At 48.8% G+C, this 17,578-nt stretch overlaps 1 protein-coding gene across 1 annotated transcript; it reads right to left on the reverse strand.

The window, feature by feature from the left end:
- Positions 1 to 1,013: 1,013 nt before the first annotated feature.
- LOC144676810 (retinal guanylyl cyclase 2-like) lies at positions 1,014 to 15,667 on the reverse strand (the record flags this gene model as incomplete). The annotated part of the gene is made up of 4 exons (XM_078537134.1): positions 14,935 to 15,667; positions 12,324 to 12,625; positions 7,293 to 7,647; positions 1,014 to 1,098 (listed from the first exon to the last, which is right to left on the reverse strand). Coding segments are annotated over exons 1-4 (1,475 nt in total), but the record flags the coding sequence as incomplete, so codon positions are not given.
- Positions 15,668 to 17,578: the final 1,911 nt, after the last annotated feature.

The following is a 17,578-nucleotide window of genomic DNA, read 5'->3' on the forward strand; positions in this document are numbered from 1 at the left end:
AGAGAGACACAGGCAGGGAGAGAGAGAGAGACAGGCAGAGAGAGAGACACAGGCAGAGAGAGAGAGACACAGGCAGAGAGAGAGATACAGGCAGAGAGAGAGATACAGGCAGAGAGAGAGAAAGAGAGACAGGCAGAGAGAGAGACAGGCAGAGAGAAAGACAGGCAGGGAGAGAGACACAGGCAGAGAGAGAGACACAGGCAGAGAGAGAGACACAGGCAGAGAGAGAGACACAGGCAGAGAGAGAGACAGACACAGGCAGAGACAGAGACAGAGACAGACACAGGCAGAGACAGACACAGGCAGAGACAGAGACAGACACAGGCAGAGACAGAGACAGACACAGGCACAGAGAGAGAGACACAGGCATAGAGAGAGAGACACAGGCACAGAGAGAGAGACACAGGCACAGAGAGAGAGACACACAGGCACAGAGAGAGAGACACACAGGCAGAGAGAGAGAGACACACAGGCAGAGAGAGAGAGACACACAGGCAGAGAGAGAGAGACACACAGGCAGAGAGAGAGAGACACAGGCAGAGAGAGAGACACAGGCAGAGAGAGAGACACAGGCAGAGAGAGAGAAAGAGAGACACAAGCAGAGAGAGAGAAAGACAGGCAGGTAGAGGGGACCCGGCAGTGAGAGACACAGGCAGAGACCCTCACTTATCCACAGTTAACACCACAGCTTATCTCTGAGGCAGGGAGATCTTTCGAAGGAGAAAGGTAGGATCTAATCCATGCCCTCTTGTGCAAAACCATTGAATCTATGTTGATGTCTATCTTTAGGGGGAAAAAAAATTAACTAATTAATAACAGGTAAAGCACAAAAAGCAAGGGTATTGGCATTAAACACCATTGTCCTTCCAAAGAGCTGGCAGAGGCCAAACGGCCTACCTCTGTGCTGCCGGCATCTACGCTTCTGTGCCTGCAGGTCAAGGAGGGGGCTGAGGAGAAACTAGCAAGATAAAGCAAAACGCACGGAGGGAGGATAAGCCGCGAGGTGTCCAAACCTGAAGAAATAGGCCAAAGCTCCACCAGCCAGTATCACACCACAGGCCAAGGCGAATATCAGCAGCACAAACATTGCATCCACTCCTAGGCAAGAGAAACAGTTTATCATCTCACGGGCATCAAAGACATTTTCCCACTTCGCTTCAATCAATGGTTATTAAAATTCAAGTCCAGTCACAAGGCCCACGTTGTTACCACTCTGGGGGATTATCAGAGCATCTGACTATCGTTATGTGATTGTCCGGAATGCACTGCCTGAAAAGGGCTGTGGAAGTACATGAGGTTTCAAAGGGAAATTTGGGTAACTACTTAAATGGGAGGAAATTCGTACGACTGTGAGGGAAAGGGGAGGGCGATGGGGGCTAATTTGGAGGGAGTGCAGTGTAGGTTTATTAGAATGATACCTGGACTCCAAGGTGAGGGGAGATTACACAACTAGGGTTGTATTCCCTGGAACGTGGAATGATTTGATTGGAGTTTTCAAAATATTAAAGGGGAATAGATAGGTTCGATAGAGAGAAACTATTTCCATCATTTGGGGAGTCTAAGACTAGGGGGCAGGGCCTAAAAATCAGGGCTGGACCTTCCAGGGGCAAAATGAAGGAACACCTCTACACACAAAAGGGCGGTAGAAGCTTGGAACTCTGGAATTGACGCTAGATCAATTGTTAATTTAAATCGGAGATTGATAGGTTTTTCTTAACCAGGGGGTATTAAGGGATATGGGGCAAAGACAAATGGAGCGAGGGGTCGCAGGTCAGCCATGGTCTGATTGAATGGCAAGACAGGCTTGAGGGGCTGAATGGCCTCATCCTGCTCCTATGTTTTTTTTGGAAGAGCCAGCAAAGGCCCAAAGGGTCAAATTCCCCTCCTCCTGTGCCATAGGATTCTACAGAGTTGGAATTTCATGGGGCCTTTGGGGCGGATTCAGGAAGTCTGGCATAATGGCTCGGGAACGGCAGCTGTCTGTCATCTTCCTGCCATCAGAGCGAGTGTGGGGAAGCTTCAAAAAGTGGCATCAGCACAAAGGTGAGAGCTGATTGGTGAGTAGAGGGTAAGTGTTTTTCTCCAGTTTAAAATAGATTAAGCTAAGGAAAGGTAAGGGTTCTGGTTTTTATTTAAAGTACATAAATAATTTAACTTATCTTTATTATTATATTTAACTTAAAGTAAGGGTTTTTTTTTCAAACTAGAGGCATGGCAGGGCAGCTCAGTCCCGTGTTATGTGCCACCTGCAACATGTGGGAAGTTCTAGATGCTCCTTGCGCTCTGACTGACCACGTGTACAGGAAGTGCCACAGCTGCAGCTACTTGAACTCCGAGTTTCGGAGCTTGAGAAGCAGCTGGAGGCACTGAGGTGCATCTGCGAGGCTGAGAGTTTCGTGGATAGCACGTTTTTAGACGCAGTCACCCCACAGCTTATGGAAGTGCAGACAGAGAGGGAATAGGTGACCATCAGTCAGAAGAAAGGTGTCAGGCAGGTAATCCCCAGGCTGCATCTCACTCGAGAACCGTTTTTCTGTGTTGGAAAACGGTGAGAGTGACGGTTCCTCTGGGGAGTGCAGCCATGCTCATGGCACTGTGAGTGGCTCAGCTGCACAGCGGGGGAGGAAAAAGAGGGGAAGAGCAATAGTGGTAGGAGACTTGATAGTAAGGGGAACAGACAGGCGTTTCTGTGGCCGTAGACGTGACTCCAGGAAGGTATGTTGCCTGCCTGGTGCCAGGGTCAAGGATGTCACTGAACGTCTGCAGGGCATTCTAAAGGGGGAGGGCAAACAGACAGAGATCGTGGTACATATTGGTACCAAAGACATAGGTAGAAAGAGGGATGTGGTCTTGCAAGCAGAATTTAGGGAACTAGGAAACAGATTAAAAAACAGGACCTCAAAGGTAGTAATCTCTGGATTACTTCCGGTGCCACGCGCTAGTGAGTATAGAAATAGGAGGTTAGTCAAGATGAATGCGTGGCTGGAGGTGCAGGAGGGAGGGATTTAGATTTCTGGGACATTTCTGGGGGCGGTGGTACCTGTACAAGGCAGACAGGTTTCACCTGAACCGGAATGGGACCAATATCCTTGTGGGGAGGTTTGCTCATGCTGTTGGGGAGGGTTTAAGCTAATTTAGCAGGGGGATGGGATCCTGAGAGGAGGTTCAACAGAGGGAGGTGCACAGCCCAAAATTAAAAAAGAGAGCAAGTGAGCCTGGAAGGCATAGAAATTATAGGCCAGTTAAGGCACAAGGAGTTTGGCAAGGTTGGATGGTATTTATTTCAATGCAAGGAGTCTGACGAATAAGGCAGATGAGTTGAGGGCACAAATTAACACATGGAACATGTCATTGCTGTCACAGAGACATGGTTGAGAGAGGGGAAGGATTGGCAGCTCAATATTCCAGGATATAGGGTCTTCGGGCGAGACAGGGAAGGAGGTAAAAGAGGAAGGGGTATTGCAATATTGATCAAGGAATGAATTACAGCAGTAAGGAGGGATGACATCTTAGAAGCTCCTCAAATGAAGCCATATGGGTAGAACTGAAAATCAAAAAAGGAGCAATCACATTGCTGGGAGTGTACTATAGGCCCCCAAACAGTCAGAGAGAAATAGAAGAGCAGATATGTAGGCAAATTCAGAGAATTGTGAAAATAATAGGGTAATAATAGTGGGGGATTTCAAATTCCCCAACATTAACTGGGTAGTCATAGTGTGCTAGGTTTAGAGGAAGCGGAATTCTTAAAATGCATCCAGGGAGAGCTTTTTATGCCAGTACATAGGAGCTCCTACAAGAGGGGGTGCTGTCCTGGACTTGATTTTAGGGAATGAAGCCAAGCAAGTGGTAGAGGTATTGGTGGGGAGCATTTTGCAGATAGTGATCATAGAATCCATTAGATTCAAGGTTGTTATGGAAAAGGACAAGGATGGGCCAGAAATCAAAGTTCTAAATTGAGGGAAGGCCGATTTTAATAAGATCAGATATGATTTGGCCAGAGTGGACTGGGAGCAGCTACTTTTAGGTAAATCTGCGTCAGAGCAGTGGGACTCATTCAAGGAAAAAAGAGAGAGTACAGGGCCAACATATTCCAGTAAAGACAAAGAGTGGGACCAACAAATCCAGGGAACCCTGGGTGTCGAGGGATATACAGGATTGGATAAAGAGAAAAAGGGAGGCTTATGGCAGATACTGAGGGCTCAAAACAGCAGAAGTCCTAGAGGAGTATAGAATGCGTAGGGGAGAACTTAAAAAGACTGTGATATAATTAAAGAAATTAGCATAGAAAGGGAGGAGGTTCTAAGTGGTCTGGCAGGTTTAAAAGTAGATAAATCTCCAGGCCCGGATGAAATATATCCCACCCTGCTGAGTGAGGCAAGGGAGGAGATAGCAGGGGCGCTGGCAATAATTTTCAATAGCTCTCTGGCCACAGGAAAGGTGCCAGAGGACTGGAGGACAGTCAATGTGGTACCGTTATTCAAGAAGGGAGGAAGGGATAAACCAGGGAACCACAGGCCAGTCAGTCTAACCTCAGTGGTAGGGAAACTATTGGAAGCAATTCTGAGGGACAGAATTAATCTACATTTGGAGAGGTAGGGATTAATCAAGGACAGTCAGCATGGTTTTGTTAAGGGGAGGTCATGTCTGACTGATTTGATTGAATTTTTCGAAGAGGTGACCAGGTGTGTAGATGAGGGCAATGCATTTGACGTAGTCTACTTGGACTTCAGCAAGGCTTTTGATAAGGTCCCGCATGGGAGATTGATAATGAAGGTAAGAGCCCATGGGATCCAAGGCAATTTGGCAAATTGGATCCAGAATTGACTGAGTGGCAGGAAGCAAAGGGTGATGGTCGAGGGGTGTTTTTGTGACTGGATGCCTGTGTCCAGTGGGTTCCACAGGGATCGGTGTTGGGTCCCTTGCTGTTTGTGCTATATATAAACGATTTAGACTTGAATGTAGGAGGGTTGATCAGTAAGTTCGCGGATGACACAAAAATTGGTGGGGTGGTAAAGAGTGAGGAGGATAGCCTTAGATTACAGGAGGATATAGACGGGCTGGTCAGATGGGCTGATCAGTGGCAAATGGAATTTAATCCGGATAAGTGTGAGGTGATGCACTTGGGGAGGACAAACAAGGCACGGGAATACACGATGAATGGTAGGACCCTGGGAAGTACCAAGGATCAGAGGGACCTTGGTGTGCATGTCCACCAGTCCCTTAAGGTAGCGGGACAGGTAGATAAGGTGGTATGGGATATTTACCTTTATTAGCCGAGGCATAAAATATAAGAGCAGAGAGGTTATGCTGGAACAGTATAAAACACTGGTTAGGCCACAGCTAGAGTATTGCGTGCAGTTCTGGAATCAGCATTATAGGAAGGATGTGATTGCACTAGAGAGAGTGCAGAGGAGATTTACCAGGATGTTGCGTGGGCTGGAGAGTTTTAGTTATGAGGAGAGATTGGATAGACTGGGGTTATTTTCCTTGGAGCAGAGAAGATTGAGGTGGGGACATGATCGAGGTGCATAAAATTATGAGGGGCATAGATAGGGTAGACAGGAAGGAACTTTTCCCCTTGGTGGAGCGATCAATAACCAGGGATCATAGATTTAAGGTAAGGGGCAGGAGGTTTAGAGGGGATGTGAGGAAGAATTTTTTCACCAGAGGGTGGTGGGAATCTGGAACTCACTGGTAGAGGCAGAGACCATCATAACATTTAAGAAGTATTTGGATGGGCACTTGTGATGCCATGGCATACAAGGCTATGGGCCTAGTGCCAGAAAATGGGATTAGAATAGTTAGATACTTGTTTGACCAGTGCAGACTCGATGGGCCGAAGAGCCTTTTTCTGTGCTGTAGACCTCTATGAGTCTATGTGATGTTTCCAGCCACGAAGCAGGAGGCAGATGACACCCATTTCACAGCCAAGCCCAACTGAGCCACTTAAGTGACCAATTGAGGGCCTCTTCCTGCGCCCCCTGGCATTTTACCTGGAGTGGAGGGGTGGATGAGAGGGACTTTGTCACATGGGGTTCAAACTCCAAAGGCCTCCCAGTCAGCTCGGAGGTTGGGGTGGGGCTTCCTTTTTGGCCCAAAGAGGTGCTTCCCCCCGTGGCATCGAAGCTACCTGCCTTCAGCAACTCCTCCCATCTCTCCTGCCCACCCACCCCACCCCAACTCACCTGGAAGACTGGCCCCGGAGCCCACCAGACCCCACGTTCTTCAATGGTGTTCCTCACCCTCCAGGCGCAGTTCCAGCAGTGGCCACCACTCCAGGTGGCGCTGCTGATCTGCCTGCCCTCCAAGTGGACCGGCACGGATGACAGATTCTCTGAAGGGCATTGGTGAACCAGAGAGAGGTTTTTGAGGCATTCCAGTAGTTTCATGGTCACCATTATTGAGACTAGATATATTATTCCAGATGTATTTAATTAATTAAATTTAAATTCCCCCAGCTGCTGTGGTGGGATTCGAACTCATGGCTCCTGGTCACGAATCCAGGCCTCTGGATTACTAGTCCAGTAACCTTGACTTTCCTCCTACCAATGTTGGCAGGAAGTTAATCACTACCTGACGCCTGTCCATTTTTAATCTCGGTCCTGTCCTGAACCATTGGGTCATGGGGGAAGCAGTCGGTGGTGGTGAAATTTGACTTGGGTGGGGTTCTCAAAACTGGGCGGTGTGACATCTGCCGCCCGTCCTATGTCCCGCTCAATATTCAGTTCTGTTGACTTCAATATTGGGTGTGGCATACAACAGGTGGCAGACGTGATTCTGCCCAGGATTAAAACCTGCTACACGTCTTGTTTTCGTTGAACATAAAAGGCTGGCAATGTCCCAACTGGAAGAGACAACTAAATTTTGGGGGTGGGGGGGCAGGTTGGAGAGGAAGACAAAAATGAGAGAAGCCATTGACTAGCAACAGCAATGGCTTGCATTCATATAGCGCCTTCGGCGTAGTAAAACATCCCTTCACGGGAGCAATTGTCAAGTAAAATCTCACACCGAACCGCAGAAGGTTGACATTAGGGCATGTGACGAAGAGCATGGTCAAAGAGGTAGGTTTTAAGGAGCCTCTTAAAGGAGGAGAGAGGGAGGGAATTCTAGAGCCTAGGGCCCAGGCAGCTGAAGGCACGGCCGCTAATGTGGTCAGCGATCAGAATTGGGAATGCTTAAGACTGAAGGAGCGAGGAGGTCTCGGTGGGGGGTTGTAGAGCTGTATGCAGGGCGAGGCCAGGGAGGGATTTGAAACCAAGGAGGAGAATCTTTTAAATTTCAGATAATCTTACCTCCTGTGCAGATGTCCTTGGGGTCAAACCAGCAGTCGGCATCCCTGCCGGGGTCTGAGCCCTGCGGGAAATGGATGGCACTGCCAAGGTATTTCAGAGTGCCCGTAGCCACGTTGACTGAGTGGGTCGCCTTCAGTTGGTTGCCTATTCCGTCGGTGTCTAGAAGCACGTAGTCAGCTATGACCGATCCATCTTTGTCGGTCCGCAGGGCTTGGTTAAATCCCTCAAACTCCATCCCACCGGTGTGCCGAGCAATGCTTGTCCCAGTCACCCACCTGCTTCCCCGGTAGGCATTCTCTGTTGCTTTGACCAGGAAGTATATGGAGTTGTAAATGGTACCAAACAATGGGGAGACCTGTAAGAAAGAGCACATGTTGACATCGTATCCCTGGCACAGAAGGCAGCCATTCGGCCCATCATGTTGGCGCCAGCCCTTTGAAACGGCAGCGGTGCTCAGTCACAGAATTATCATGGCACAAAAGGAAGCCATTCGGCCCATCGTATCTGTGCCATCTCTCTCCACAAGAGCAGCTTAACTAGTCCCATCCCCACCCCACCCTTTCCCTGTAGCCCTGAAAATGCTTTTCTCTTCAGGTTCTGTTCTCTTGTGAAAGCCACGATTGAAATCTCCTTCCACCACCCTCTCAGGCAGTGCCAAGCCTCCTCTTTTTGCCCGTGACCCTGCAAATAGCTCATCCTCAAATGGCTTCCGTCAGTGCTGTATCATTCTAAGGTGAGGGCACTGGGAGCGAATCACAGGTAGAAATCCAATCCAAGGATTCAGATAGTTTGTTCAGAGGATGATGCGTAGGTTGGGAAGATACCATACCCCTTACAGTGACAGTATCCAACTACCATATGCAGTAACCATCAGACACTGTAACATGGCTTATCTTTCAGGTAAGACATTGAACTAAAGCCTCGTCTGCCAGTGTGAAAGATCCCACTATTTCAAAGAAGAGCAGGGGGTAGTTCTCCCCAGTGCCCCAGCCAAAATTTACCCCTGAACCAAAATCATTTTAAAAAGATAAGCTGGGCACTATCCCATGGCTGTTTGTGGGAGCTTGCTGTGTGCAAATAGCCAGCTGAGTTTCCTAATTTAGAACAGTGACTACACTTCAAAAGTATTTCATTGGTTTTGAAGCGCTTTGGGATGTCCCGAGGATGGGGAAGGCGCTAGAGAAATGCAAGTTCTTTCTCCCCCCACCCCCACCACTCCCCCGAGCATGTTAATTTTTTTTATTACATATGTACCATATCATATACAATAAACTTTTAAAATCATGGAATCTTACAGCACAGAGGGAGGCCATTCGATCCATCGTGCCTGTGCCAGCCCTTTGAAGGAGCCATCCAATTAGTCCTAGTCCACCCCTGCTCTTTCCCCCATGTTCCTGCAAACTTTTCCCCTTCAAGTATTTATCCAATTCCCCTTTGGAAAGTTAATAACGAATCTGCTTCCGCCGCCCTTTCAGGCAGCGCGTTCCAGAACACAGCAACTAACGTGAAAAATAATACTTAATGCGGTTGATCTGAATACAGTCAGGTCATTTGCATTTCTTCCCGACTGGGTAAAGCTGCACTAGCTGAAGGAGATTGAGAAGTGACTATCTTCTATGTAATCGGATTATTTCATATAAATGCCTTGGTTTAATTCAGTGCCCAGGCTTTTAGGTTTAATTCAACTTAAGAGCGAGCACGGCACTGGAATATTTAAGCCAGTCAAAGCTGAGATTTTCCAGGTGAAAGTCCGGGCAATAGGGACATTTTAACATAACCGTGCACAAAAATTGGGGCTGACGCTCCCTGAGGGAGTGCTGCACTGTCAGAGGCTCCATCTGCCCCCATCTGTTAAATGTTGGATGGATGTAAAAGATCCTACAGTGCTATAGAAGAACAAGGGAATTCTCCCCAACGTCCGAGTTGATACTTATCCCTCAAATCAACATCACAAAAATAGATTATCTGGTCATCATCGCAGTGCTGTTTGTGGGAACTTGCTGTGTGCAAATTGGCTGCTGTATTTCCTATGTTACAATAGTGACTACGTGTCCAAAGCACTTAATTTGATTGTAAAGTGCTTTATGATGTCCACGAAAAGCATTATATAAACACTTGTCTTTCTTTTAAGTCCTTTTCTATTTTGAAAAAGCAAAAATTCTGCAGTTGCAGGAAGTCGGAGATAAAGTCGGAAAATGCTGGAAATACTCAGCAGGTCAGGCAGCGCCTGTAGGGAGAGGAGCGGAGTTAACGTTTCATCAAACTTTGGTCGCCCCGCAAGTTCACGCGGCCCCCGGACACACTGGTTCGTTTAGCCACACGGTGCCGCCGGGCGTGTGCCGATCTCCGGCGCCTTCCTGGTTTGGCTATCATTTGCGTTTGTGCCTCTGTAGCGAGTGCCCGGGGGGGGGCAGGTCTGGAACTGAGCTGAGGCCTGTCTGTTATCACAGAATCGGAGGGAAGCCATTTGCCCCATCGTGTCTGGGCCAACTCTTTGGTAAGAGCTGCCCGATTAATCTCACCTCCGCCCCCACCCCCACTGCCCTACAAAATCTTTTCCCCTTCAAGGGTCAGTCCAATTCCCTTTTTGAACGTTTCTACTGAATCTGCTTCCACCTCCCTTTCAGGCAGTGCACTCCACCTCACAACTTGCCTTGTTAACAATAAATGTTTCCTCCCATCATTTTTTGCCAGATGGAGGATTTTCTCTGACAGTTTGACCGTGCCTTTTGGGTATTCTCTCTCCCTTATCGTCCATCTATAATTCACTGTTAAAACCAGGGTCACAACTCCTCGCAATCTGCCCTGAATTCCAAGTCTGTCATTCTGGGTAAACATACCGCCTGCTTCCACCTTCCCAAGTTTGCAATCAAGTCTCCCCATTTTGTCTCCAAATTCTTTGTTTGCCGGGATCTGAACGTCAGCCTCTGTCTTCTAAGGTGCCAGTTGCGGTTCAGTGGGTGTAGGACTCTCTCTTGCCGTGCTACCCCACCCACCACCCCCACCCCCACCCCCGCCGAGTCAGAAGGTTTATGGGTTCAAATCCCAGACCGGAGGCCACAATCCAGCCTGGCACCGCCAGTGCGGTACCGAGGGACTGCTGCACTGTCGCAGGGGCTGCCGTTCGGATGAGATATTAAAACAATGCCCGCTCAGGCGGAAACCCGCCGTGATCAGGTGGTCAGCAACGCCTCTGCTGAATCCTTCAATGGGAGGACCGTCAAGCAAGCCAGCTCCACAAGCATTCAGGCAAAACTCCAGCTTCAATAGACTGGAAACCGTGTCTGGGTCGCCAAACAGTGTCTTTCCCCCCAGCTAGGCCCTGTTTTCTCGAAAGGTCAACATTCCAGGGGAAGGCAACGAAATAGCTTCACGGGCGCTGAGATCTCCTTGAAGCACAGCGTCATTGACATGAATGACTGGGAGGATAAAAGCAAAAATACTGCGGATGCTGGAAATCTGAAACAAAATTAGAAAACGCTGGAAAAGCTCAGCAGGTCTAACAGCATCTATGGAGAGAAAGACAGATTTAACGTTTCGAGTCCATCTGACTCTTCTTCTGCAGAGCTCTGAGCGGTAACTCTGTCTTTCTCCCCACGCATGACTGGGAGGCATTTGCCATCGGTCGTTTGAAACGATGACAACTCTTCCATCGCGCTTGGAGCCACGACGTCTTAATGATGAGGCGGAGAAGGAAGGGAAAGGGAGCAAATCCTGCTCTCCGGATCCCACCGCCTCCCAGGATGTCCCGTCTCAAGTGCCCAAAGATCTGAGGGTCGAGGACCCATGGCAGAAACTCGCGACCCCGAGTAGACGCCATCCTCGAATCGAGGGCCAGCCCATGACGAAGTGGTCACTCGTTGGAAGTCCTCCCTGGCGACCTAACTAATGCTGGTTCTTCAATCGGGGTCACTTAAAACAGATGACCTGGTCATTATCATGTTACTGGTTGCGGGAGCCAGCTTGTTGTGAGCAAATTAGCTGCCACTTTCCTACGTCACAACAGTGACTGCAATTTAGAAGCACTCCATGGGCTGTAAAGCGGTTTTAGAAACATAGAAACTAGGAGCAGGAGTAGGCCATTCGGCCCTTCGAGCCTGCTCCGCCATTCATTATGATCATGGCTGATCATCCAACTCAATAGCCTGCTCCCGCTTTCTCCCCATACCCTTTGATATAGAAACTAGGAGCAGGAGAAGGCCAAGGATGTCCCAAGGTCAGGCAAGGTGCTGGATAAATGCAAATCTTCCTTTCTTCCGAACTCGTGCATCCTTCCAGCAAGTGAAAGTGGACACAGTGGTCCACAGGGCTGGAAATGTTGACTATGCTCCCCTTCTCTAACCCAGGGGGCAGCAAGGTTACCCCCTCATGCCCCAGCTGACTTGAGATAAGTTATCACAAACTAGGGTGCAGTTCCGTACGGCTTGGGTTTCCCACTGGCTTAATCAGCCAAGACATGGGAGAGACAGGGAGAGCTCTGTAAACTTGAGCTCATCCAAAACTCTGCTGCCCCATGTCCTCACTCGAATCAAACCCGATTCACCCATCCCCCACCCCCCTGTGCTCGCTGACCCACACTGGCTCCCAGTTAAGCAAAGCCTCGATTTTAACCTTCTCATCCTTGAGGTCAAACCCTCTTCATGGCCTCACCCCACCCCCTCCCCCCACCCCTCCTCCCTATTTCTACAACCTCCTCCAACCCTCCCGAGATCTCTGGGCTTCTTGGCCTCTTGCGCGTCCCCATTTTTTAATCGCTCCACCATGGGCGGCCCTGTCTTCAGCTGCCTGGGCCCTCAGGTCTGGAGTTCCCTCCCTCAACCTCTCCCACTCTCTCCCACTCCTCCTTTGAAACTGACCTCTTTGACCAAGCTGTTGGTCGCCTGTCCGAACATCTCATGTGGTTTGGTGTCAAATTCTGTTCGATAATCCTTCCTGTGAAGCGCTTGGCAAAGCTTGACTACATTAAATGTGCTACTTAAGTAAAAGTTGCCTTCGTAGCGAAGTATTACCTCAAATGACAAAGTTACCAACCTGTGCTGGCTGCAGAGGAGTGCGGATCTCATTGTCCTCAAAGACTTCCCCGAGGACCTCGTGGAAGTCCTTATCCTTGGAGTCCATGGTGATGGTGAGCACAGCATCGTAGGACCGTCGCAGCCGGGGGTTTCCAGACAGCACTGGGTAGGTGGCATTCCTGTAGGGAAGGCTGTAATGGAGGGTGTCGTAGGGAATGAACACGTAGCTCCCATCCGCCATCTGCAGCTTGTCCGCCTGCTGCAGGAGCAGCAGCTGGTCCTCCCCGCCAATGAGGGCCGAGGGCATGCACATGATCACTACTAAAACGCACAATAAACAGCACGGTGAACACGAACGGACCTGCATTTCTAAAAGCACGTCTCACAACCCTCGGGACGTCACACAGCGCTTCCACAGCCAAGGAAGCGTGCTCGCTGCTGCATCCCCCCACCCCACCAGCCCCCTCACCCACTAGTCCAGCAACACCTCAATGTTAACATATAAAATGGGAGGAGTAGGCCATTCGGCCCTTCGAGCCTGTTCCACCATTCATTATGATCATGGCTGATCATCCAACTCAATAACCTGCTCCCGCTTTCTCCCCGTACCCTTTGATCCCTTTCGCCCCAAGAACTATATCTAACTCCTTCTTGAAAACATACAATGTTTTGGCCTCAACTACTTTCTGTGGTAGCGAATTCCACAGGCTCACCACTCTCTGGGTGAAGAAATTTCTCCTCATCTCAGTCCTAAATGGTCTACCCCCATATCCTCAGACTGTGACCCCTGGTTCTGGACTCCCCCACCATCGGGACTCCCCCACCTTCCTGTATCTACCCTGTCTAGTCCTGTTAGAATTTTATAGGTTTCTATGAGATCCCCCCTCATTCTTCTGAACTCCAGCGAATATAATCCGAATTGACTCAAGCTCTCCTCATATGTCAGTCCCGCCATCCCAGGAATCAGTTTGGTAAACCTTCGCTGCACTCCCTCTATAGCGAGAACATCCTTCCTCAGATAAGGAGACCAAAACTGCACACAATATTCCAGGTGTGGTCTCACCAAGGCCCTGTACAATTGCAGCAAGACATCCCTGCCCCTGTACTCAAATCCTCTGGCTATGAAGGCCAACATACCATTTGCCTTCTTTACCGCCTGCTGCACCTGCATGCTTACCTTCAGCGACTGGTGTACAAGGTCACCCAGGTCTCGTTGCACATTCCCCTCTCTCAATTTATAGCCATTCAGATAATAATCTGCCTTCCTGTTTTTTCTACCAAAGTGGATACCCTCACATTTATCCACATTATACTGTATCTCCCATGCATTTGCCCACTCACTCAGTTTGTCCAAATTACACTGAAGCATCTCTGCATCCTCCTCACAGCTCACCCTCCCACCTAGCTTTGTGTCATCTGCAAATTTGGAGATTACATTTAGTTCCCTCATCTAAATCATTATTATATATTGTGAATAACTGGGGTCCCAGCACCGATTCCTGCGGTACCCCACTAGTCACTGCCTGCCATTCAGAAATTTATTCCTACTCTTTGTTTCCTGTCTACCAACCAGTTTTCTATCCATCTCAATACACTACCCCCAATCCCACGCACTTTAACTTTACACGCTAATCTCTTATGCGGGACTTTGTCGAAAGCCTTCTGAAAGTCCAAGTAAACCACATCCACTGGCTCCCCCTCATCAACTCTACTAGTTAGATCCTCAAAAAATTCCAGTAGATTTGTCAAGCATGATTTCCCTTTCGTAAATCCATGCTGACTCTGTCCATTTCCAAGTGCTCAGCTATTAAATCTTTTATAATGGACTCTAGAATTTTCCCCACTACCGACGTCAGGCTGACTGGTCTATAATTCCGTTTTCTCTCTGCCTCCCTTTTTAATTAGTGGGGTTACATTAGCTACCCTCCAATCTGTAGGAACTGTTCCAGAGTCTATAGAATCTCGGAAGATGAACACCAATGCATCCACTATTTCTCGGGCCACTTCCTTAAGTGCCTCAACTCCCTTGCCAATCAAAAACCTGTCTAACTCAGCCTGGAATATATCCAATGACCCAGCCTCCACTGCTCTCTGGGGAGGAGAATTCCAAAGATTCATGACCCTCTGAGAGAAGAAATTTCTCCTCATCTCCATCTTAAACTGGGGACCCCTTATCTTTAAACTGTGCCCCCAAGTTCTCGATTCCCCCATGAGGGGAAACATCCTTTCATCATCTACCCTGTCAAGCCCCCTGAATAAGATCACCTCCCATTCTTCTAAACTCCAATGAGTATAGGCCCAACCTGCTCAACCTTTCCTCATGAGACAAGCCCCTTCAGCCCAGGAATCAGCCTGGTGAACCTATTCTAAACTGCTTCAGATGCAAACATATCCTTCCTTAGGAGGCCAAAACTGTACACAGCACTCCATGTGCAGTCTCACCAAAGTCCTGTACAATCGTGGCAAAACTTCCCTTCCCTTATACTCCATCCCCCACAATGAAACTCCTCGGGAATGTTTTTACTACATTAAAAGGTGCTATATAAACGTACATTGTTCATGCTGAGCTACTGGAGGTAAAGGCCTACTTTTGTTTGATTCCACCTAACATCCCTGTACCTAATTCCTACCTCTTACATTGTCCACTTGCTTGATACGCCTCAGAGCTTCCGCAGCTCCCTCGGTGTCCGTTTCCATGGTGACCACCAAGGCGACAGGGAGGCTGTAGTGGCGCAGGCAGTTGGCCAGCTCTTGCCCTGTCTCCACCCACAGGTCTCGCTCCGAAGTGACCACAGCCACGCGGGCCCAGCGGAAGTGCTTCAGGACGTCGAATAAGACCCTGGCGGCCGAGGGGACGGGCCTGGCGAAGGTAGGGAAGCCCTCGCCCCTGTCCAGCTCCGGGTCGAGGCAAGCCCAGGAGACGACTAGCTTGTTCCAATTCTTGCCAAAGAGGCCGGCGGCCGTGCAGTAGCCGGGGTTCAGGGGGCCAATGAAACCCGAGGCGTAATGCTCCAGCCTGGCAAAGCCAGCCAGGCCTCTGGCCGTCTGGCAATCCTCATCGAGCAGGACATAATCGTACCAATACCCTCGACTCAAAAACGGATCCGTATTTATCCTGTTAATGGCCAGCTTTGCAGCAACATCCGGCAGTGCCCTGGAGAAGGTGGGGTCACAGGTCCACGGGCCCACTAGGCCAATTTTGAAGGTCGCCAACTGGCCACAGAGGGGCAAGCAGAGGCCAATCAGAAGCGCCAGTTGAATCTCTTTGCAATCCCATTGGCTGCCTGTGGGGCGGACTCTTCCGCCGGTCCGTCTGGGGTGGTTGGACAGCCAGAGGAGGACGTTCCAGGAGCCAAATCTCATCATCCACGCTCGCCAGGCCTTGCCGATCTCTTTCAAAGCCCTTCCATCAACTGTAAGGCAGCTCCCTCACGCTCTGAAGGAGAGACGGGAGTTTCCTAAAGCACCGTGGAAACCTTCAGTGGAAAGACAAGAATAAGGAGGGTTAACTCAATCGCAAATACCCTTCCCAAGACTTCAACTGTGGAACTTGCCTCCCCCCCCCCGGTCCTTCCTTCATCCTAATGCCAGCTGTCTCACAGTGGGTAGCTCCCTCACACCCGAGCCAGAGGGTCGGGGGTTCAAATCCCAGTCCCGAGGCCCGAGCACAAAATCAAGGTCAACACTGCCAGCGCAGAACTGGGTGAGTACAGCACTGTCAGAGGTGCCGTCTCTCGGTTGAGACATTAACCCGAGGCCCTGTCTGCCGTCTCGGGTGGATGCAAAAGATCCGACAGCCACTATTTCAAAGAAGGGCAGGGGAGTTCTCCCCAGTGTCCTGGACCAATATTTATCCGTCAACCCATGTCAATAATGAAAAAAAACAAATTTTCTGTTCATTATCACATTGCACTTTGTGAGAGTTTGTTGTACTCAAACTGGCTGCTGTTTTTCCTACATTACAACAGTGACTACTCTTCATTGGCTATTAAGCACTCTGGGATGTCCTGAAGTATGGAAAGGTGCTATAGAAATGCAAGTCTTTATTCCATGTTAGGATCATAATCTTGAGTATTGCTGAAAAAAGAGACATGCTATTGAAGCTTTTCTTCTTGCACTCATCAGGACAGCCACGCAAGGTAAACCAACAGTAAAGGGAACAACAATTTATACCGCGTGAGAAGAGAGTGCTGATTGGTTAGCAAGTGGACTCTGATTGGTAGAGGCATTGCCATGGAGAATGCAGCAAAGAATAGTCAACTGCCAAGCTTTTGTTTCAAATTCAGACAAGTCAGGTGGACTCTGATTGGTCGAGGCATTGCCATGAGGAATGAACCAAGGAATGGCTGCCTCCCAAACTTTTTAGTTGGAAGCTGCATAATGCGTGGACATGCTCCTCCTGTCAGAAAGGGACAGGGCCCGGTGTGTGAATACGTGTGGCTTCTAGCACGTGTAAGTGAGCCACATTGCAAGCCCCACTGATAATCTTAAATTGGTTTTGTGTAATTCTTCGCACAATCAAGGTTGTTTAGCGAGCATTGTCCAATCGCGGAATCGCATCTAATGTTGCATACAATGTTTTGAGTTTTGTAAGCACCGGCTGGTTGGATACGGTCAGTACTTTGCCCTTAGTGAACAGCTGAAGGGGCGTGCTGTTTGATACAATCCTTGCTGTTGATCTTTACTGTCGGTTTATCTTGTGTAGCTGTCCTGATGAGTGCAAGACGAAAAACTTCGACATGTCTCTTTTTTTCGGAAATACCCAAGTTCTGTTCTGCCAAACAACTATTTGATCACAATCTTCTTCTGTGGTATATCATGCAAGCAAAATATCAGAGCTTGCTCTCCTCACTAGAGCAGTTAGGAACTCTTCCATTTAACTTGATTGAAATTCTCACATTAAATCCGCTGTCACAGCTTCAGACTGCTACAGTACCTGGGAGCCTGGTCTTTGATTTGACTGGAATAACTGCAGAGACTAACAGGATTAATTGTTAGCAGACCAACTGTTCTTTCTGAAGCAAAGGATAAAGGAAGACTCAAATGTAAACACAAAGAGGGAGAACCAGTTGCCTAAATATGGATAAAGGGAAGTAGAGGGGCCACGAAAAAATACCCAGGGATTCCTCCTACTGCAAGTGTTCCCATGTTGATATGAGATACACGAAGTGTGGCGGATTTGGTTTAGAATAAGTGCAACAAACTTTCATTTATACAGCATCTTTCACAACCTCACGTCATCCGAGAGCACCTTATAACCAATGAAATACATCC

This window comes from Cetorhinus maximus, unplaced genomic scaffold, assembly GCF_964194155.1.
Source record: "Cetorhinus maximus unplaced genomic scaffold, sCetMax3.hap1.1 HAP1_SCAFFOLD_1949, whole genome shotgun sequence".
In the NCBI taxonomy this organism is placed as follows: Eukaryota; Metazoa; Chordata; class Chondrichthyes; order Lamniformes; family Cetorhinidae; genus Cetorhinus; species Cetorhinus maximus.